Source organism: Falco naumanni, chromosome 1 (assembly GCF_017639655.2).
Source record: "Falco naumanni isolate bFalNau1 chromosome 1, bFalNau1.pat, whole genome shotgun sequence".
Lineage (NCBI taxonomy): Eukaryota > Metazoa > Chordata > Aves > Falconiformes > Falconidae > Falco > Falco naumanni.
Window position 1 is genome coordinate 59,097,066 of NC_054054.1, and position 19,948 is coordinate 59,117,013.

General features: G+C 43.6%; 2 protein-coding genes across 2 annotated transcripts; both read left to right on the forward strand.

Moving 5' to 3' along the window:
• The first annotated feature begins 442 nt into the window (after positions 1-442).
• Positions 443-7,730, forward strand: SRD5A3 (steroid 5 alpha-reductase 3). Its single transcript, XM_040595802.1, has 5 exons — positions 443-654; positions 3,587-3,738; positions 4,160-4,354; positions 5,668-5,790; positions 6,315-7,730. The coding sequence occupies exons 1-5, from the start codon at positions 443-445 to the stop codon at positions 6,572-6,574; spliced, it is 942 nt and encodes a 313-aa protein (XP_040451736.1). The 3' UTR covers positions 6,575-7,730.
• Positions 7,731-8,419: 689 nt separating this feature from the next.
• On the forward strand, positions 8,420-19,221 carry TMEM165 (transmembrane protein 165). The gene is made up of 6 exons (XM_040595814.1): positions 8,420-8,686; positions 10,207-10,432; positions 12,636-12,811; positions 13,673-13,855; positions 16,720-16,825; positions 18,304-19,221. The coding sequence occupies exons 1-6, from the start codon at positions 8,525-8,527 to the stop codon at positions 18,378-18,380; spliced, it is 930 nt and encodes a 309-aa protein (XP_040451748.1). The 5' UTR covers positions 8,420-8,524; the 3' UTR covers positions 18,381-19,221.
• The last annotated feature ends 727 nt before the right edge of the window (positions 19,222-19,948 follow it).

Below are 19,948 nucleotides of genomic sequence, written 5' to 3' on the forward strand. Positions count from 1 at the left end.
AACGTTACTAGAATGGATTCTGAGTGCGGGGCCCCACGCACAGGCAGCGTGCGGGCGGTGGCTGCGGGTCAGCCCGCAGGCGGGACGGGCCCCGGCAGGGGGACGGGCAGCGTACCGGCAGCGGCGGGAGCTGCTTCTGGGTCGCGGCGGGGAGCACAGCCCAACCGGGGGCTGTGTCCCCTCCCCAGCCTCGTTAAACCTGCGGCAGCTTCCTACCGCCTCGGAACATAAACCGAGAGACACGATGGGGACAGCGCAAATGCGGGAAGACGCGCAAGGTAACGCGACAGACGCAGGTGCCCGCCCCCGGCAGCTGCGCGGCCACACGGCCGCGCCGCGGCCCCTCACCGCCCCCGGCTGGGCGGACCCGCTTTTCCCGGGGGCGGGGAGAGGAAGCGAATGCGCGGCCGCCCCCAGGCCCCGCCCGCCGGCCGAGGAGGCCATGCCGGCACTGCTGGCCGCCGCCTGGGCCCTGCTGGCCTGCGCCTTCCTGGCGGCGCTGCTGCTGCTGCTGGTGCTGCGGCGGCCCGGCGGCAGCGGCAGCAGCAGCAGCTTTGTCTGCGGCCTCTTCCAGGACCTCGTTCGGTACGGGAAGACGAAGCGGGGCTGCGGGCCGCGCACGGCCGCGCCGCGCCTCCGCCAGCTGCCCAAGAGGTGAGGGGCGGCGCGGGGCCGGGCCAGCCGTCGGTGCTGTGCCCGGTGCTGTGCCCGGTGCTGTGCCCGGTGCTGTGCCCGGTGCTGTGCCCGGTGCTGCCGGCCTCGGGCCGCGGAGCCGTAGAGGTAACGATACATGCGCTTCCATTAGTTCAGCCGAAGATGTAGAAAATAAATAGCATGTGCAAATAGCGTTGTGTATTGTTGTAGAGTTGGGCTCGATTTATTTTTTTTTTTTTTGGCAGAAGTGTTATTCTGGCGTTACAGATGGGGAATGGAGGAGCGTAGATGCTGCAGTCATACTGAGGCCATATGTGCCAAACTGGAACAAAAGCCTCATCCCATGAATCCCAGTGCCATGTGGTATCTGCAGAACAAACCTTCCCGCAGGCCTCAGCCCGGGGTCTTGGGGCTGTGGGTTCCTGAGTGTCAAACATACTGTAGGTTTGTTTCCTTAAACGGATTCTCAGTTGTCACCTCCTTCCTTTAAGGTTTCTTTTTAAAATGTGCCTTGGGACAGTAGTAACAGCCTGTTAACATAATGGTCTGGACCTGGCTTGAACAGTCTTTAATAACGTAAAAGAACCGCAGTGTTATTCAAACATATCTCTTGATAGATGTTTAATAGGATGAGAAAGGGGAAAAGGGGGGGGAACCCCATTTACAGCTTTTTATATGTTATTGGGATTTCATCGGTTTTGATCAGCCAAGATTCATGACAAACTGGCCTCTGACTTGAACCCAGGCGTGAGGGGCTCTTGCCGGGCCGGCCTGGGAGGCTGCTTAACCCAGAGGCCTGATGGCCCCCCAGGTAACGGTCCTGTGGGCACCGACGTGTTTTATATACGTAGCTTTCAAACCAAATGTTAAAAAAAGGTTTTGTGATGCAGCATGGTATTCATGGAAAGGTTCTAATGTAGTATTTTGGTTATCAGGCTTCTGGTTACAGAAAATATCCAGGGGTGTGCTTAAGCTCTGCGATACCCTCAGCCAGAACAGGGGCTTGTAAAGGCTTTGTCTTAATTGCAGCGTACCGCAAAAATGCCACATTCTTAAGGTAGGTTATCATTTGAGTTGACCTTTCTCCAGCAAAAGTTTCCCACCACCCTGTCTTAGGGGAGATAGTGTCTGAAGAACGTGTTTTTTTCAGGCAGTTGGTCTTAAGCTTTCAGTATCTACAAAGCGATTCTGTTACTTGAGTAGCTGGCCCGTAAACCTGCTAGCTGAAAGAACAGAGAAGATCCCGACTGCAGATGTTGAGGCGTTTTCCATTTCCATTCATCTGCATCTTGTTTCCAAACAAGCATTGTATTTTCACTAGCCTGTGCTTGTTTTTAACTTTGTCATTCCATCTTGTCAAATATTGTGATTAATTTCAGGTTGGTTTGGCAGATAGTGAACATTCCTCTCCTTGAGGGGTAACACGTACTTGCTGCAGTGCTGTATTTTTCTGTAGGTCAGATACATCTCCAGCATAGTTGGGATTGCTGAAAACTTGCAGAGCATGTCTCGGCTAAGCTGGCAGGGCTTGTGTGCTGGTAGTAAGAAGCAGCACTTGTGGAGAAAGTTCTCTGGTGGGGGATGAGACAAAAAAAGTCAACTAAGTAACGGGACAGCAGGGAAAGAGCTTGAAGCTTGGAGGCGGAGATGAGTTTTTATCAATGTACGAGCTTCTGTTTGTCCTCTAAGCAGAAAATGAGGGAGAGGGGCTAAATTTTACTTCAGCTATTGCAAATCAGCAGAGCAAATGTTGCTGTCCCTGCTTGATAGGAGAAGGAACTGTGGAGGAGAAGTGATTTTCTGAAGGGGCTACCAGCTGCTAATGGTCAAGGTGCTCTGAAATATGCAGAGATGCTTGCTGTTTCTGTGGTTCTGACTTGGCCTCTGTATTACTTTTGAGATGTACCCGAGCTGCTTTGGGAGGGAGTCACTTTATTTGGTTTCACTAAGCAAGGGTGTTAGTACCCCTACACTTGCCCAAAAGAAAAGTTTGCATGTTCCAGAGAAATATCGTCTTCTCTAACTATCCAGTTATATTCTAGTTTTGTACTAATAGTTACATTGTCAACACAAGGTCATCAGCATCTTCCCATGGTACAAATTTTGTCTCTTTGCAGGTGTTTCCAGGGGTCCTGATTTTTATTCATAGCCAGAAGGGCTTTTTGTTTTAAAAACAAAAGGGAATACAGCATCACCTAGTTTGAGCTGGATATCACGGGCTGTTTAACTCTATCCAGTTACCTGTCTTGGCTGTAATGTCTTGCATTTCAGTAATGCATAATGCATAAGTGCATTACGGGGTTGGGGTATTCTTTGATTTCTTAAAAAAACCCATGTGGTCTAACTTTGAAATCACCCAGTGGTATTGGTAGTCTCTCCTTTATTTCTATATGACTGTTGCAGACCTTGACTTTGCAGGGGGGTAAGGTATTTCAGTGTACAGCTGAGTAATTAATCCTGGTGCCTTTTACCATCTGCATTTGTCATTTATGAACTTTAACACATCATGTAATGCATCCACTAGAACTGAGGGAAGTGGGAGCGCTGCTAGGCACAACAGCCTGGAAATGCCCAGAAAATTAATTTGGATGTGCTTTTGGTGGTGTACATTATAAAGAAAAAATTGTGCACATCATGATTAGTTATAATAGCTGAGGAATACCTTTGTAATGTGTGGGTTACACTTTCTCCTTTTTAGTGCAGCTACGATTAGTAAAGTAAGCTAAATTAGAGGTTACTCCAGGCAGCATTTCACTGCAGAAAGAAGGCAATAGGGTTATTCCTGCTTGGTACCACTGGAGTCCCACGTTCTCTACTTATTGCTGTGGAGACCAAAAGGGAATGTACTCACCATCAGGCAAGCATGTCCTGCAGTACATTTCTAACTAAGGAACAGTGAGAACATTAATGAAGACCCTTTTTGTTTCCACAGGTGGTTTACTCACTTTTATGTGGTTTCTGTGTTCTGGAACGGCTTTCTGCTGATCTGTCTTTTCCAAGCCAAGTTCCTCGGAGGGTTGCTCCCATCATGGATTCAGTGTGTGCACCGTGCTCTTGGCAGAGATTCTCAGAGTGAGGACATTGGCAAGTATTCCAGCTATTATGATGCAGTCATATAAATACTAGAAAGCTGCACTACTGTCCTGTGTTGATTGTGTTTTCCTCAAGTGCTCCTTCATGAGCTGCTTTTAAACTAGGTTCCAAGTGACTTTCCTGGAATACCAAGTTCTTTTGTCATTTTTCAAGGTAGAAATCATTCTAATTTGTGGATGTGATGGCTTTCAGCAGTCCTTTTAGAAAAATGAGCCATTAGCACTTTCCAGAAGTAATCTTGCTGTGGTCAGCAGTGCCTCACCACATACAAGTATTTTCCCCAGCGCTCAGTGAATTTAAATTGAGGGTAAAATTTTGCTGTGGGAAGGGGAAACAACAGTCTTTTGGAAGCACTCTCAGGGTTACATTGTTCCCGTCTGCCTCAAAGTTGCTATTTTTTATCCGCAATCAGATAGCGAGCACTTCTCTGCGCTGCTGGTTCTCCTGCTGCTTTGGCTGCATAGCTGTCGAAGACTGGCAGAATGCCTCTGGACCAGTGTGTTTTCCAATGGTGTCATTAATATCGTGCAGTATTGCTTTGGACTTGTTTACTACGTTGCTGTTGGCTCAACTGTGCTATGTCAAGTGCCTACTAATGTCAGGAATGGTAAGTGCCTGTTTATTGCCAAAGATGCAGGTTTGCTCCCAATTGTTTCCATTGTGGCAAATGGTTTCATAGAGGGCTGCTTGTGTGAGAAGTGTGTTAACTGATGAGTGATAGTTCAAAGTAACTACATTTCAGTATGTCACATGATCAACCAGCATTATACACAAACACACACACACACTTTCATGTTAACCATTACTGTTAACGTCCTGAAAACCATCTCACATATTTACTTCCAGGATCATTACCGATCAGTTTTGCATTGTGAAACATGCTTTATGAAGGACAGTAGTAGGTACCAGTTCTCAAATGCTACTATGCAACTTCACATCTCAGACTGGAGTTTGGTTTTTTGTTGTAAGCTTTCCTGTAAGGTGAGTCGGCAAGGCTGTCTTGGCCTCCTGCTTTGTTTTCCACTGAGGACTTGCCACTGCTCTGCTTTGCATCAGTCAGTTTCTTCTTTCCCTCCTAACTGTAACGTCTCCATTAATACAGCAGAAATTTGAATTACATGACTTGTTTCCACAACGCTTTCCACTGAGTCTCACAACTGAGCTGCTGTTCCCCTGCGCAGATGAACCATGAGCTGGTTGTGGCACTTCTCCCATGACTAATTTTTGTAAAGTGGTCATTACTAAGTATGTAACTTTAGTGAAGTTTTTAACCACTTCCAACCATATCAGCTGTAGTTTAGTGATTTATTTTAATTATTTTATTTAAAAGAACCCTCAGATCTTCTAAGCGTAGATAAAACCTTTATCTTTCTGGACCACTCTCCTACTTCTCACATCTTGCAGATTCTTAGAGATGGTGTATTGGCTCGTATATTGGAAATCATCCTTAATACAATTAACATTTTTTTGAAGGTCTGAGGCCTAAACAGTTCACGCTGTGCATGTGTGTGCGTGTGTGTATGTGTGTATGTATCTCGCTCACTGTGAACAAGGCAAAACAACAGTGCACTGACAGGTTGACCTGAGCCGTGACAATGTCTTTAATTAGGATGGTAAGAATTACAAACAGCATTGATTAATGAGGTCTTAGACTATCAATTATGTATCAGTTGTACATCAATGCTGTACCTCAAGCTACTGCATTAAAACCTGGTATTTACAGTATAGAGCGGTTAAGGGAAATTAACTACCAGCTGAGCACTTAAATGATGTAAGTTTCAAAAGCATCTTTCAAGGGATTAGAGACTCACTACTAAAAGTTTGTAAGACAGTAACATTTAAAAAATGCATGCAGTGTTTTGGGGTGATCCTTGGGGAGGTATTTCCTGGCTATATATTAATGAAACTTATTTTATTCAGGAAAAGAGCTTTCTGTGCAGATCTCCTGGTATCACATTGTGGGAGTTACGATGTACATTTGGGCCTCTCTTCACCAACACAGATGTCTTGTAATTCTAGCTAATCTTAGAAAAAGTAAATCAGGTAAGATATTTCATTTCTCAATGATTTACTCTGGTAATTTTTTCCTGATATTTCAATAGGCTTCCATAGCTTCTAATACCTTAAAACATGAGTATTTTTTAGGTTCTGTAGCATAGTGCTCTGGAAGACTTCTAGTAGATCAAATGTTTTTTTTTGGAAAAGATCACATGGCTGAATGCAGAGAGTTGTCTGTCTCTATATATATATAGTTTTACATAACTTAAAATGAAAGTCTAGCTTCTAGTGTTCTAAGGGCAGACACATGCTAATGCTTAGGACTTGTGCTGCTCCTTGGGGACCTCACTTGTATCTCCCTGTGGGCTAATAGGTTTCCTTACTCTGTATTTCTGCTAACAGCCAGAGATGGCATTTTACTTCATTAAAAAGTGCAAAGCTGCCAGATCAGATGGAGGTGGACCGTGGTGGTAACTTTAATAGGCGTGTTCTTCTGTAGTTGTGAGTAGAAGAGAAAATTTTGTTTAGTGCATGTTGTTCTTAACTGATTTCTTTCTGTTTGCTTACAGGAAAAGTTGTAAGTCTGGGCCACAATGTACCTTTTGGAGATTGGTTTGAGAGAGTTTCTTGCCCTCATTATTTTGCAGAGCTCCTCATATATGTATCTATGGCTATCATGCTTGGATTTCACAACATGACGTGGTGGTGTGTAGTGTTGTATGTTCTTTTTAACCAAGCACTGGCTGCTGTTTTGTGTCACGAGTTTTATCATAAAAACTTTAGCTCCTACCCAAAGCATCGAAAAGCATTTATACCATTTGTTTTTTAGAATATTTCTTCTAAAGTACTTTTAATGCAAACTGGCAAGTGTTTTCTATAAGGGAGTAAGAACAGTGTATCAAAGCCAAGGTAAAATTGCATGTTTTATCTCTAGCTTAAAACCTCATAATTTTAATGATAATCTCATCCGTGTTACAAGTTTACGTGGGGAAATGTAAAGTCTCTACGTATTATACAAGCTAAAACAAAGTTTACTGAAGACCTTAATTCAAACTGAGGAGATGTTAATTGGCTCCTCTCTGGTTTATATATTATGCATAAAACACTTGCTGTTGTACAGCAAGCACAAATGCATTTACATGAAAACTGTGTGGTGAAAGAAGGGTACAGGGAATAATTTGAACTACTGTATTTCATGTCTTGTCTAATATTTAAGTGTAATTTTTTTCCTAGTTTCTTTTCACTGAATCACTTCAGAGGGAGGCAAATTGTGTATCTTTCTGTGCTTCCCTGTTGATAATTAAAACCAGCCACTGCTTTGTAACTGCAAGCACAAAAACCTGTGGAGAAAGCTGTGGTGGAGGAATGACTCATGCTCAGCAGCGTAGATAAACAGGCCCGTTCTCTGCATTATCTCTTTTGCAGCAAAGTGTTTTCATTCATTGATGAAAACTCCTAGTTTATCCCTAAACTGGGAAAATCATTGAAGGTTCTCTGTCTAGAAAGACTGTAGAAGAGAATTTGCAGAAAATTAATGTTCTTTGTTACGGTTCTGTTATTCTTATAGTGGGTTATTGGAGTCCCTCATGCGTTACTGAAATCCCTTGTGTGTTATAGGGGGCAGTTATGCAGGATGGCTGTAATCACATCTACAGTAGGTTTTGAGCAGCCTGTGAGAGCAGATGTAATGAACTGCCAAGGCAGAGAACACACAGAAACCAGTACCTGACCAGTGTTGCAAAGAAATTCTTTACTGGGGAGATGATGTCACTCAGCCTAGGGTTTTGGGGGGTTTTTGGCACTTAACTATTGAATGTTTTGGTCCTTTTCATGATACTGGAGTGAATGATCAGTTTGCATGATGGAGCATATGGATGCTGGTGTTTCAGTGTGTTTTCTACTTACATGCATATATTATTTTATACATGAGAATAATTTTTATATACCAAAGTATATATTGCAAATTAATTAAAATTGTTTATTAAACCTATTTCCATTTTGTATCATTTTTCAAAACTGAGACACCAGTTAGCAAAACGTGAGCAATTACTTTGCACAGAATGTTGTGCCTCTCGGGGGTCTCGCAGCCCCTCTCTCCATCGACGCTTCCACAGCTTCAGTTCACCGTGGAACGTGGTCCCGGCTGAGGACCGCATCCTTCTGGGTTTTTTTTTTTGTTGTTTGTTTTTGGTTTGTTTTTATTTTTTTTTTAGTGACTCTCGGGAGTTGCCTGCGGCATCTCCTGTTCTTGCTCCTCCTTACAGGGCTGTTCGTGGCTTCCCCGGGCGCACATCCCTGTCCCTGCCCGGGCAGGGGCTGGCTGTGCCCGGGCCCTTCCCGTGCAGTTTTTTCGCCTCCTTACGTAGCCGCTCCGCTCCCCGCCCCTCGGCGCCCTTTCGCTGTCCGTAGGCAACTCCGCGCGGAGGAGGGACGCTCCCCCGAGGAAGCTACAGTCGCGCCGCCCGGCCCTTCCGAACGCCGGGAGCCGCAGGCAGGGGCAGGGACCAGCGCCCGGGCCCCCTCCCGAGCGCGGCGGGGCGCAGGGGCTGCCACAGGCCGCGGGTCCCCGGCTCGTTCGGGCGGGGCGGGGCGTCTGTCCGTCAGCGGCAGCCGCAGCCAATCGGCGCGGGCGGCCCCGCCTCTCCGGGCCGTTGCAGGAAGCGGTCGGCGGGCGGTCGCGGGGCTGCGCGGCTGGGGCGCTGCGGGCGGGGCGGTGACGCGGCGCCTTTAAGAGGGGCCTCGTGCCGTGCCGCCCCCCTCAGCACCGCGCTCGGCCGCCATGGCCTCGCCGCCGCTCCCGCGGGCCGCCGCGCTGCTGCTGGCGGCGTCGCTGCTGCTGGCGGCCCCGGCGGGGCTGCGCGCCGCTCCCGAGGAAGAGCCCGCCAGGAAGAAGGAGCCTCCGCCACCGCCGGCGGCGCAGGGAGCCGAGCCGCGGGCTGAGGTGAGGTGAGGTGAGGCGGGGACGGGCCGCGCCGCGCCGGCTGCCTGCGTAACGGCCCCCTCCCTCAGCCGGGCCGCGGGGCGGGAGCGCCCCCCCACCCCCACCCCCGCGGCGGCAGCTCCGTGCCGGCGGGGCGGGCCCGGCCTCCCGGGCGCCTCGCCTTTCGGAGGCCGCCGGACTCCTGCATTTCCCCATCTTGTAACAGGAGAAGGGGAAGCGGCGGGATCACCTCATGGCCCTGCAGCTTCCCCGTTTCTGCTGTAAGAGGGGAATTTAGGTCCGACGTGGAAAATGGGCTAATGCTTTTTTTTTTCTTTTTCACCCGATAAGTATTTTTGTGCTCCACTTGCATGTTGGGGGGCAGCCGGCCTCTCCAGATCATCCTCACAGAAGCATATGAAAGCAGACTGTTGCGACGCAAAACCTGCCGTTTTTTCCTCAGCATTTAAGATTGCTTTACATGAAAACTTTTTAAATGGTGTTCTTGGTTAGGGGGGTCTAGTGTCAGGTCATCGTGCACACGGAGGGATGAAAAAATGATTAATGTATGGCTTTGAGGTGTCAGGTAGAGCATGCCAAGTTCCAAGTATCAAACCCAAAAATTCATAGCAGTGCTAAACGTGAAGAAACTCTGGGAAGTCAATGTGTATCATACAGAACATGGAAACTTTTAAATACCAAACCCAAAAATTTGCAGCACTGCTAGAAGTGGAATGCTGGGAAGCCGCCGTGTTAAAACACGTTGCACTCATGTCTCCTCTGGTAGATGGGATGAAGCAAGCTTTCCTAGCCATCCTTGCTCAAGCATGTGAACATCGATTTAATTGGTTTGGGTCTTGCTTTGGATTGTAGATATCTTAATCTCTGTAAAAGTAAACACTTCAGTGAGCAAGTGAGATCTGGAGTATGCCGGTCCGGTTTGACCACTGGAAAGTCTTAAAGCTAGTTTTCAACAGAGCATGTAGAAAAAAAGCTGATGAAAGCTTGTGCAAAATTTTGATGCAGCTGGGATGCAGAGATCCTGCAAGGGAAGAAAGTGGTCCTGACAATTTTTGAAAGGACTTTGTATTTCTTCTGAGTTATCCTAGTCACCCAATTTTAGTTTGAAGAGTTTAATTCTTAATACTTATACCAGAAAATTGCTTGTTTGGTCAAGGTCATGAAGTAAATAGCTAGGGATTGTAAAGACAGCAATATTAGAGCTGAACTAAAGCAGCTTTCCCCACATTTTATTGTAATAGTGGTTCTCACATTCTGGAAATAATGTGCATGGCAAGTACTGTTTCAATAATCGGTGCACGATCTGATCTTCTTGCTAAGTGCCTAACTAGCAACTTGAGGTAGGTGGCAGCCAGTAACTAGTTAATGATCATTAATGCTGCGTGAGAGATATGTGATTAGTGTCACACTACGCAGTATGGTATGATAGGTGAAATACTAGGCTTAGTATTTCTGTGAACTAACTAATCAAGCTAATTAACTAGTGTTTTTGTTGTTGCTTCCCCCCCGGCCCCTTACAGAAGGTATCCTCACCGGTTGCTCCAGTTCACATTGTCAATGAAGAGTCAGCTGAGAAGACTAATTTGGGCTTTATTCATGCATTTGTGGCTGCTATATCAGTCATCATCGTATCGGAACTGGGGGATAAGACCTTCTTCATTGCAGCCATCATGGCAATGCGGTACAACCGTTTGACTGTACTGGCTGGTGCTATGCTTGCTTTGGGACTGATGACATGTTTATCAGGTTAGCATTCTTTTCTTTTTGTTTCATCACTTAAAATGTGCTAGATGCGTATTAATACATTTTAATTGAAATTCAAATGAAGGTAGTAGGTATATGCAGATTTCTGTTTTGAGGAGTGTGAAGGTTTTCCTGGGGACCATGGCCCAGATTGAATATTTAGGCTCTTACCTCTAATGAGGTGCATGTGCTCCCTAGAGCTCGATACAAGTTTAAGGAAGAGGAATGAGATTGGGAGCCTAAGCACTTTATTTGATTTTTGGGGCACTTTTTATTTTTAGCTCCTGTTAAATTAGTGTGCCTAAAGGGAATGTGGGAGTGACTTCTCGTTTTCCTCCTAAGGCAAAAGATTCTTAGTACGATGACAAATGTACCTTGTCTGACTTGTATCCCTGGATTGCGTAGCAGTTTGGGTTTGTGCTGAGCCACGTAAGTTGAAGATGATGTCCTGCCACTATCCTTTGGGATGGGTGGTACTGACAGAGCCAAGAGCTGGGGGTGAGAAGTGAGGTGTCAGGTGGCACTTGAGGAACCTGTAGCTGTGCTTACTTAGCTGTGATCATAAAGTCTTTAGATACATGAGGTGCAGCACAAATGTTGTTGTGTATGTGCTCATTTCTAACCATGCCCATTTCAGAAATGATCGAAATAGTGTTCACTGGTTTATACACGCTGGAGACAGCCAGTTAACCCGCGTCAGGCTTCTTGGCGAGCGTTTCTATGCATCTGTTTTGGGTGTGTAGCTATTGCTGTATATAATGCTGCAATTATTGCAGTCTTAGAGTAGTTTCCATTTGCACTGTGTCTAACGATAGCATTGTAAGAGTTTCTGCTATTAATCACTTAATATAACAGTCTTTGTCTCTTCTCCCGCTTCTGTACTGCTTGCTTCGTGTAATGTTACTTAGTACCATAGGTGATGCAGTATTCTGTAAGTCTTATGACCTCTTCTGCTCTCCCTTTTTCTATACCAAGTCTTTCTTCGAATCTTTCTTGATGCTTCTTCATAAAGACTTTATTTTCTGCTTGCAGTTTCTTGCATTGCTTTACTTCAGTATTTTCAGTCTTCAAAAAGAAGTTTAGTTTAACTCTTGATTTATTTAGCAGTGCAATTAATACTGTTGTTTATGTATGTATGTTTACTAGTAATGCAGTGTCATTAAGTTTGGTCTTGTAGTCTTTATTTTTGGTAGTGGCAGTGTGGATTAATTTCCACGTTACATAGTAACTTAGGAGGGCAGTTTTCAACTAAGAAAGCATGTGCAAGAAAACATACATGGTAATACGCTTCCTTTTAGCTAATTGCATGTGGAGTAAAACAACAGAGACAGTTGTGAGTGCGTGGTCCAAGCAGCCTTGAATGTTAGATGTGAAACTTTAATTTTCTCTTAATTGTTACAGGCCTTTTTTGTCCAAAAATGCTAACTAGTCTTAATTTGTGGAGAAGTACTTTGTCCTGGATACATGATTCTTCCTATTATTTGAGAACTAGTTTTGGCTTAGTTTGATTGCCTTCGATACCTATAAAAAGTAGATTCACCGTGGAAGCAGATTTTTGGTCTTTGAGTGGGATCAGTGCTTTTAAATTAAAGGAAGATCTAAGTTGGTCACATTGTGTGATTGTGGGGAGTGTGGGGGAGAAGGGAATAGTAATGCAGGCATTTGTACTTGGCAAAAGAAGACAGACATGGCTTCATGCAGCTGGATGATTTGTGGGTATGTCTAGTAGATTTACCTTGTAGAAAATCTTATTGTAACTTTATCTGATAAATGATTAGAAAGAGATGCTATCCAACATGCAGTCAAATTAACTAATATACACAGTGACTAATCTAACATGATTACAGATGATAGTTTCGTGGCGTGCTTGGAGAAAGGCAGGACTTGCGTAGTCCTTGATGGGAAAGATAATGTTGGTTGGATTTGCTCTTGGGAGCAGCAGCACATCAGCTTTGCCTGGTGTGCCTTGTCTGCATGTTCATGGACTTCAGTCTCTGGCATGACCAGTAATGGCTGGAGTTTAGAGTGTTGTTATGTTGCAAAAACAAGAATATAAAATTATATAAGACTAAAAAAAGACACAATATTTCTTTATCGGTGGGTATTTGAATTGCAGACTTTGCTAGCAAGCATTTCTTAGATGTGGGAAAAACAATTATGATCCTCATGCTTATTTTTTTAAATGATGCATTTGTTTTCTTTACAGTTTTGTTTGGCTATGCCACCACAGTTATTCCTCGTGTGTACACATACTATGTGTCAACAGCACTGTTTGCAATTTTTGGCATCCGAATGCTTCGGGAAGGCTTGAAAATGAGTCCAGATGAGGGTCAGGAAGAGCTGGAGGAAGTTCAAGCAGAAATTAAAAAAAAAGACGAGGAAGTAAGTCGTAAACTTGCTGTGAATTATAGCTGATGAAATAGTTAAAGCCATGAGGCTGCAGAATGGCATTGTGTTTGGGGTGTTCAGCTGTGGCTGTGGTTGGTAACTTTGTATGGTAAATGGGACAGAGGTGGCCTCTGGAGGCCGTTTCAGCAGGTTGTTCCAGTTCTGTGGCAAGCCTGGCTTCTCAGGAGAAAAGGGATTTTCTCCACAGAGTGGGGTGGTGTTGGGGGGGGTTGTTTGTGTTTTTCTTGGGTTTTTTTAAATGCGTTACTAGCAGAGAAGACAGTTTACTCTTGTCTTTACTTTTACTTGTTTTTATGGTCAGGCAGATTAATGCTGAGGTTTGTAGTGTTGCAGCAAAGGTCTCTATTATAATAACTTACTAAATATACTGGTCCGCTTCTAAGGAATAGTGTGGAGTATTAATCTTATTTCTTCTAAGATTAATTTTTTTATTATTATTACTATTTTTATCAAACCCTAATTTGAGAGCCACCAGTTCGGAAGAGGGGGATCCATGCCTTAAAAATAGAAGGAGGTCTGTGGTTAAAAACAGGTGTAATTCCTACTGAAACTGCTGTGTAAGTGCAGGCAGTACAAGATGGACAATAACTGGAGGTTAGAGGTGATTACAAGTATATGTACAGACATACGTGTGTACATAATATGAAGCTAGTTTTTTTAAATGATGTCTAATATAAATAATACATTGATAATGCAGCAGTCGGTGGCTATTAACATTCCAGATGCTAAATGGCTAGCTTTACTGTGTATTTCATCTGAGTTGTTTAGATGACTTTTCTAATCTTACGGTTGGTTGGTTTGTGTTTGTTTTTTTTTTTCCTTTGTGTTCCACAGCTTCAGAGAACCAAACTGTTAAATGGGCCAGGAGATGTGGAATCAGGGCCAGGCACCACTATACCTCAGAAGAAGTGGCTACATTTCATTTCTCCAATCTTTGTTCAAGCTTTTACTTTAACATTTCTAGCAGAATGGGGTGATCGTTCCCAGTTAACAACCATAGTCTTGGCTGCCAGAGAGGTGAGTGTTTGCAGAATGCCCGCTGTTCTTTTGCTGTCTCTGGGTGGCCTGCAGAGAAGTGGGAGAGAAAATAGTCTTGGAGGGTGGTATCAGATTCACGCCTGCTGCCTTGGTGTGCCTTACTTCGCGTTACAGCTGTATTGAGACCTGAAAATAAATGCACTGAAGCTCTGCATAGTATTAAAACTGTTGTTGAATGATTGGGTCTGCACAGGCATTTCTGGAAATAGTTGTTTTATATCATGCAGCTGAATGCAGGGTTTTTTTTGTTACAGTGTTAAGAGATGTTACAGACCAGATGTTTCTTTGATCTGTGCGGTCATGCAGTTTTAACACAGTAGCTTTAAAAAAAAAAAAAAAAAAAGAGACCTTCATCCCAGCAAACTTAAAGCTGTTAAAAAGATACCTCTTTTTAAAAACCTAAGTGTATAGTATGGTACAGCATATAGAACTAAAATAAACTGTAAACTGGAAATACAATCATATCCAGCATGATTGAAATTTGTTTAACTGTATTTAAAGGAAAATTAAGACTTCTAGCTAGCCTTTTAATAAACATAAGTAGCTTGCCCCTGTGCTTTTTCATGCATTGAGATAATTTACATTTTTTCCGTAGAACCCATGCTTCTTTCAGTGCACTTTCAGACTTTCCTAGGGATAAATCAAGTCTGTCTAATGAAGGAGGCTATAATCTGTAGGAACCTCTTGTCTCTATTACAGCACAGGGAAAGTGCTCAGAGCTAACAAAGCAGGGAACAGCAGATGGAGAGGTTGATCTCTTTGTTCAGGCAGTTACATGCCATCTTGGAAAATGAGGAGTTATTACTGCGTCTGCCCAGGTTTTTTTATGTGGTGCTAGGCAAGTTGCTTAAGCTCATCTTTTCACAGGTGGTTGTTGACTTCTGGTTTGCTTTTTCTGAGTGTCCCATTAGGAAGTGTCCATTAGACCTTGTGGTCTGGTTTGTGAAGTGCTGAGCGTTGCAGCTAAAGGCTGTGGGATGTTGTTCCTTTAGCATAAGAAGTGTTTGTGTAAGTGCTACAAAACCAAATACTACGAAAAAATTAATTGTAAGTATCTCAGTCCTGCCTTTCAAAATCAGCAAATTACTATGATCTGGATCTTTTGTCATTTTACCTGTAGGATTGTTTTATCCCCCTTTGTTTCATGATATATTTAGATAAATCCTTGTCTGTGAAGTACTAAGTTACATAGCAGGAATGTTACAGAAATGCTTGTGAGGAAAGAAGTCATCTTCATATGGAGATTTGAGCAATGTGGTAAGTCAGCTGTGACCATACATTCTTCAGTGACGAGAGCATAAAATCCTACGTGACTGTTCATTAAGTAGTGTCCATCCTGTCACAACAAACAGGGCTCCTTTGGAGGAAAAAGAGGGCTATCTCAGTGCGTGAATGTCTTGGTGTACTAGGGGAATGAATTAAGATTGTCCTCATGAACCTAGTCCAGACAAAGAACTTGATTTCACACCTAATAGTTTTACTGTGTATAAGAATTGTTCATCTGTTTAAGGAAACAGAAAAGGAAGCTCTGTAGTGTCCTACTAGACTGGCTTTGCCTCAGCTGCTGTGCCTGAGCACTTCCACTTCAGGAGACACTATACTGAGGGAAGCCGTGGAAACTTGTTACCTTCCAGGGTGGCTCTGGGGAATGGCATGGGGGCTGGTGTCCACCCTCTGCCCATAGGGGCTGTGCGTAACTGCTGACTGCAGGGAAACAGGGATTTCTAGGAACTTTGGATCCTGATCCTGGAGGCGGATGTGTTCTGCTGGCACAGCCCTGCTTCCAACCTATGCTTCTTGGTGGTTTCCTACCTGTCCTCTGCTTGGTGCTTGCCACCATTTTTCCCTGGCTTGTGATTTTGGTTCTATTGGCCAGAATATTGGCTAGTGTTGTCTTTTTTCGTATCATATAATTTCTTAGACAGTTCTGCTCTTTGCCTGTTAGAGACTTCATGTGTACCTCATGTGACGGCCACAGCATTTTTCCTCTCAGGGCTGAGCCTCATTTAAGAGATGTGCAGGGAACTCAACTCCACTTTCCCTCATTCATCTTTGTACAGGAAAAAGTCGTGCTACTACCTTGCCTTTGTTACCCGTCATTAAAAGATTTATTTTCTGTTTCTGACGCTGAAGACTTCAATTTTATAAGGTGTTCCATACATATGCTGCCCTTAACGGTGTAATTTGTAAGTAGATCTGAGAAACCTTCTTTACGTAGTAAGAGTTGTTCACCTATTGAGTAGCTGCTTGTTATGCAGTGATGTGAAAGCTGTCATTGACAAACTTTGAAAACTAAAGTTTTATTCGCTATCCTCTGGACTTTATTCTTTCATACTTCCCCCTTTAGATGATTGAGGAGGGCAGGCAGTGTAGAGCACAAGCTTGTGAAGCTGAACAAAGGAGTCAGAATGTTTTAGCTGCTGAAAGCCTTCATTTGCAGTTCATGGATTTATTTTTCTCTTTCTTTATAATTATGTTGGTGTTCTTCCAGCTGATGTGTGTTGTTTCTCAACAGCTGCCACCTTTCCTCTAGAGGCTGCTAAATTGTTTAAGTACAGCAGAGTGATTTCTGAATCTACATTTAACGACTTGAAGATGCTTCTTAGTTGAAACATGCCATGTGCTCCTGTATTAGTCAGGTTTAGATTAAGTCTCTCGCTAGCTGACGTACACTGTTACTGGTCTGCAAGGCAGTGATGTAGAGCAGAGCAAACACCAGAGAGTATCCTCCACACTTGACAGTGTGCGACCAGGGAATCAAGGCTTTGCTCCTTCGTGGCAGGAGATTGTAGGACTAGGGTTTTCAGCTGTGCTGATGTTTCCCTTCTGTGTTTTTTCCTCAGGACCCCTATGGTGTGGCAGTAGGAGGAACGGTGGGACATTGCCTATGCACTGGTTTAGCAGTTATTGGAGGGAGAATGATAGCACAAAAAATTTCTGTTAGGACTGGTAAGTGGAAACTCCAACAAAAAAAAATACGCATTAATGCTGGTAATGTCTGTGGTGTAAATGATGTCATGTTTTTTAAAACTTGGAAAACCCCAAAATATTGTTGTGTATTTTTTAATTTGAGCCTGTGTCTTCCAACGTACTGCCTCACCCCACCCTGTAGTCAGCTCCCCTCGCAGCGGTGACCCTGGGCTGTTCCCAGGACCGAATGTCCCTCCTGCCAAGCAGAGTCAGAGTATGTGCCACCACCTTGTGCACGGTGCTTCTAAGGGGTCTGTCCTTAATTGAACATAATGCTTTACTGACTCAGATTTAAGGAATCAAAATGGGTATTGTAGCTCCAGGTTTAAAGATGGACACAGGTGAAGCATGTTTTGCTTCACTATTGGCTAGCTTGTGGGAGACCAGAGGAAGGAAATACAGTATTTTTAACAGTCAGTATGATTTGATAGTGAATAATAGAAATTTTGTCACAATTCTGAGTACAGACCTTCAGGTGAGCAAGAGAACTGCATATTGACAAGTTATGCCACGCATATAAAAGCCTTCAAAGCTACTCTGTGTGTGGCATAAATGTGTGTGTTTTGGTTTTTTTTTTTTATCATAACCTGCTATCTGTAACAGGAAGGACCAGTAAGGTTACATTGGGTTGTTTGTTTTTCCTTAGATTAGGTTGCAGCTTGCTTCAGCTGCCCGTCCTGTGATGTAGTGAGATTTCTTGCTCCCAGGAAGGATTCTGTGAAGCTGATTCCTATAAATGTTCATTCAGAATGTTTGTTCTGTAGTTGCAGAGGTTGTAAAAAAATCAGCTTCTCTGCAAAAAGTAAAACATGCATTCTGTTCTGTTTGTTTGCCGAAGAAATTGGTGATGAAATGCTAATCTAACGATTTAATATGTTCCTAATAAGCTCAGTGTGAACCTTTGGCCACAGGAATAGCCTTATTAGGTTAGACCAAAGATCCATCTAGCCTGTTAGTTTATTTAGGGAAGAGCGGGAGAACGTGTACAGTGGTGTTTTCCCAGAATACTGTCCCAGCCTTTAGCAGATTGTGGCCACTGCAAGCAGTTAATGTTTTTGAAACTGTCTCTTTCAATATAGTTACCTAAACTATGCAAAAAATGCTGATTATTATGTCCCTCTTAACTGATGGCTTGCTCCAGCATGAGGATATTGTATCTGATTTTCCCCCACAACCAAATGTTCAACAGCAGGTGTCAACTTCAGTTTCATACTACCTAAAGTAGTAAAACCATTCCTTCTAATGAACAGACTATATTGTTGTAGTTGCCATTAGACAGTGGGATGGTATTTGCACATTGTGATACTGAGCTAGAAACAACGTCCGCTGTTTGCAGCAGAAATATCAAGGTTGTTTGGGAATCAGACATTAGAAAAAAAGATAAAAATCTGTAATGTGTCATGGCAGATATTTAACTTTCAGTATCTAACTTTTTTTTGTTTCTGCATTTTTTTCAGTGACGATCATAGGAGGCATTGTCTTCTTAGCGTTTGCATTTTCTGCACTATTTATAAGTCCAGACTCTGGGTTTTAAAATTTTTCATCACTGCAAAAGAACAAGGATTCGAAGTGTCAAGCAGCTATCCTTGTGCATTTGTGTATATAATGTACAGAATTATATAAACAAGCACTGAAGATGAGACACTGAACTTTTTATAGCGAATGATTCATGGAACTGATACATTTATGGCAGCTTCTGCAGTGGAGATACGCTTATTGTCCGGTTTGTTTATTCTGTGGTGCCTGCTCCCTTGGTGGGATTTGCGTGGTCTTCTTGCTTGCTGGACCTGGCTCAGCTGAGTTTTGAGGATCTACTCATAAGTATTGAGGCTTCCTCTTTTCTTCCTGTTACACACGGCCGCCTTTCCTGTTTCTTCCAAGAGGGAAGACTCTGCCTTGTTCCATGTTGCTCAACAGAAGGTGTTAAGGAGGAAACTGCTGGCTCCCACCTTCAAGGACTTTGGTTCCAGGGTGCACCCAAGGCTGGATAATCTAAGCAACAAGAAACCTGGGAGCAGTTTCTAATACCATTGAGTGGCTGAGCCACTGACAGATAATTTTATAAACTTCATTTGGAGGGAAGAGTTCTTAAAGAAATCAGGGATTTTTATCACGAAATTGATGTGTGGTGATTAACAACCTCTACCATGTTCAATATGCAATCTGTCTCGAGCTACCATTATTTGACCTTTTTTAAAAAAAATTTTTTTTGAAATGTTAAAGTATATGGAAAGTAATAAAACGGTCCAACTTAACAATATTCCATTCCCAGGACTGAACAGTAATGGAATTCTTAGATTTAGATGTGTTCCTGTTTTTCTTTTTAGGAATAGAAATGTAATCTGGAAGGTAATTAATAAAACACAGTGTCTCCATGTGAGTTATTTTCGGTATTGTTTTTGATGATTCCCATAATTTTTGCCACAGAAGTTTACCTAGTGACTATGTACTCAAGGTGAGAAAAGTTTACTAAATTTATTTTGGATACTGATAAATGCCAGTGTTATAAGGACTTTGAAAATGTTGACCACTGAAGATAGCAGGTTGCAGAAATACATGCTTTTCTCTGCTCTCCAGTGATGATTTGGATTCTGAGCTAATGGCTTAAATAGCCCTCTGAGATCTACTCAGGAGCAGTCTAGTACAATAGAATGTATGGTTTCTGGTACTATGAATCTGCCTTATATTGAAGCTGACATAATAGGGAGCATGACAAATCTGACCATTCCGTTAGTAGCTCACAAACAGAGCAGTCCCTAATTCTTCTCTGAAGCTTCTTTGCCCAGAAACCCCCTTAATGCCAAATTTCCTCAAGACCGCAGCAGCGCAATGCACTTCATGTGCAGTGGTATGAAAACAGGCTACAATTTTGGGCTCCAGACCTAAATGTTCATGTCTTGGCTTGAAAGAAGGGTGCTGCTGGCAGTACCATTGCTAATTACTAGGTGAGGCACTGCGGTTGGTGTGGTGTGGGTTTTTTGGGGGTTTGAGGGGTTTTTTGGGGGTTTTTTTTGTTGCGTTTTTTTTCTGTTCTGCTTTTGAACTAAACGTAGTCAAAACCTCTTCTTTCCCACAGCCTGGAAACACACGCTCTGTGTCCCT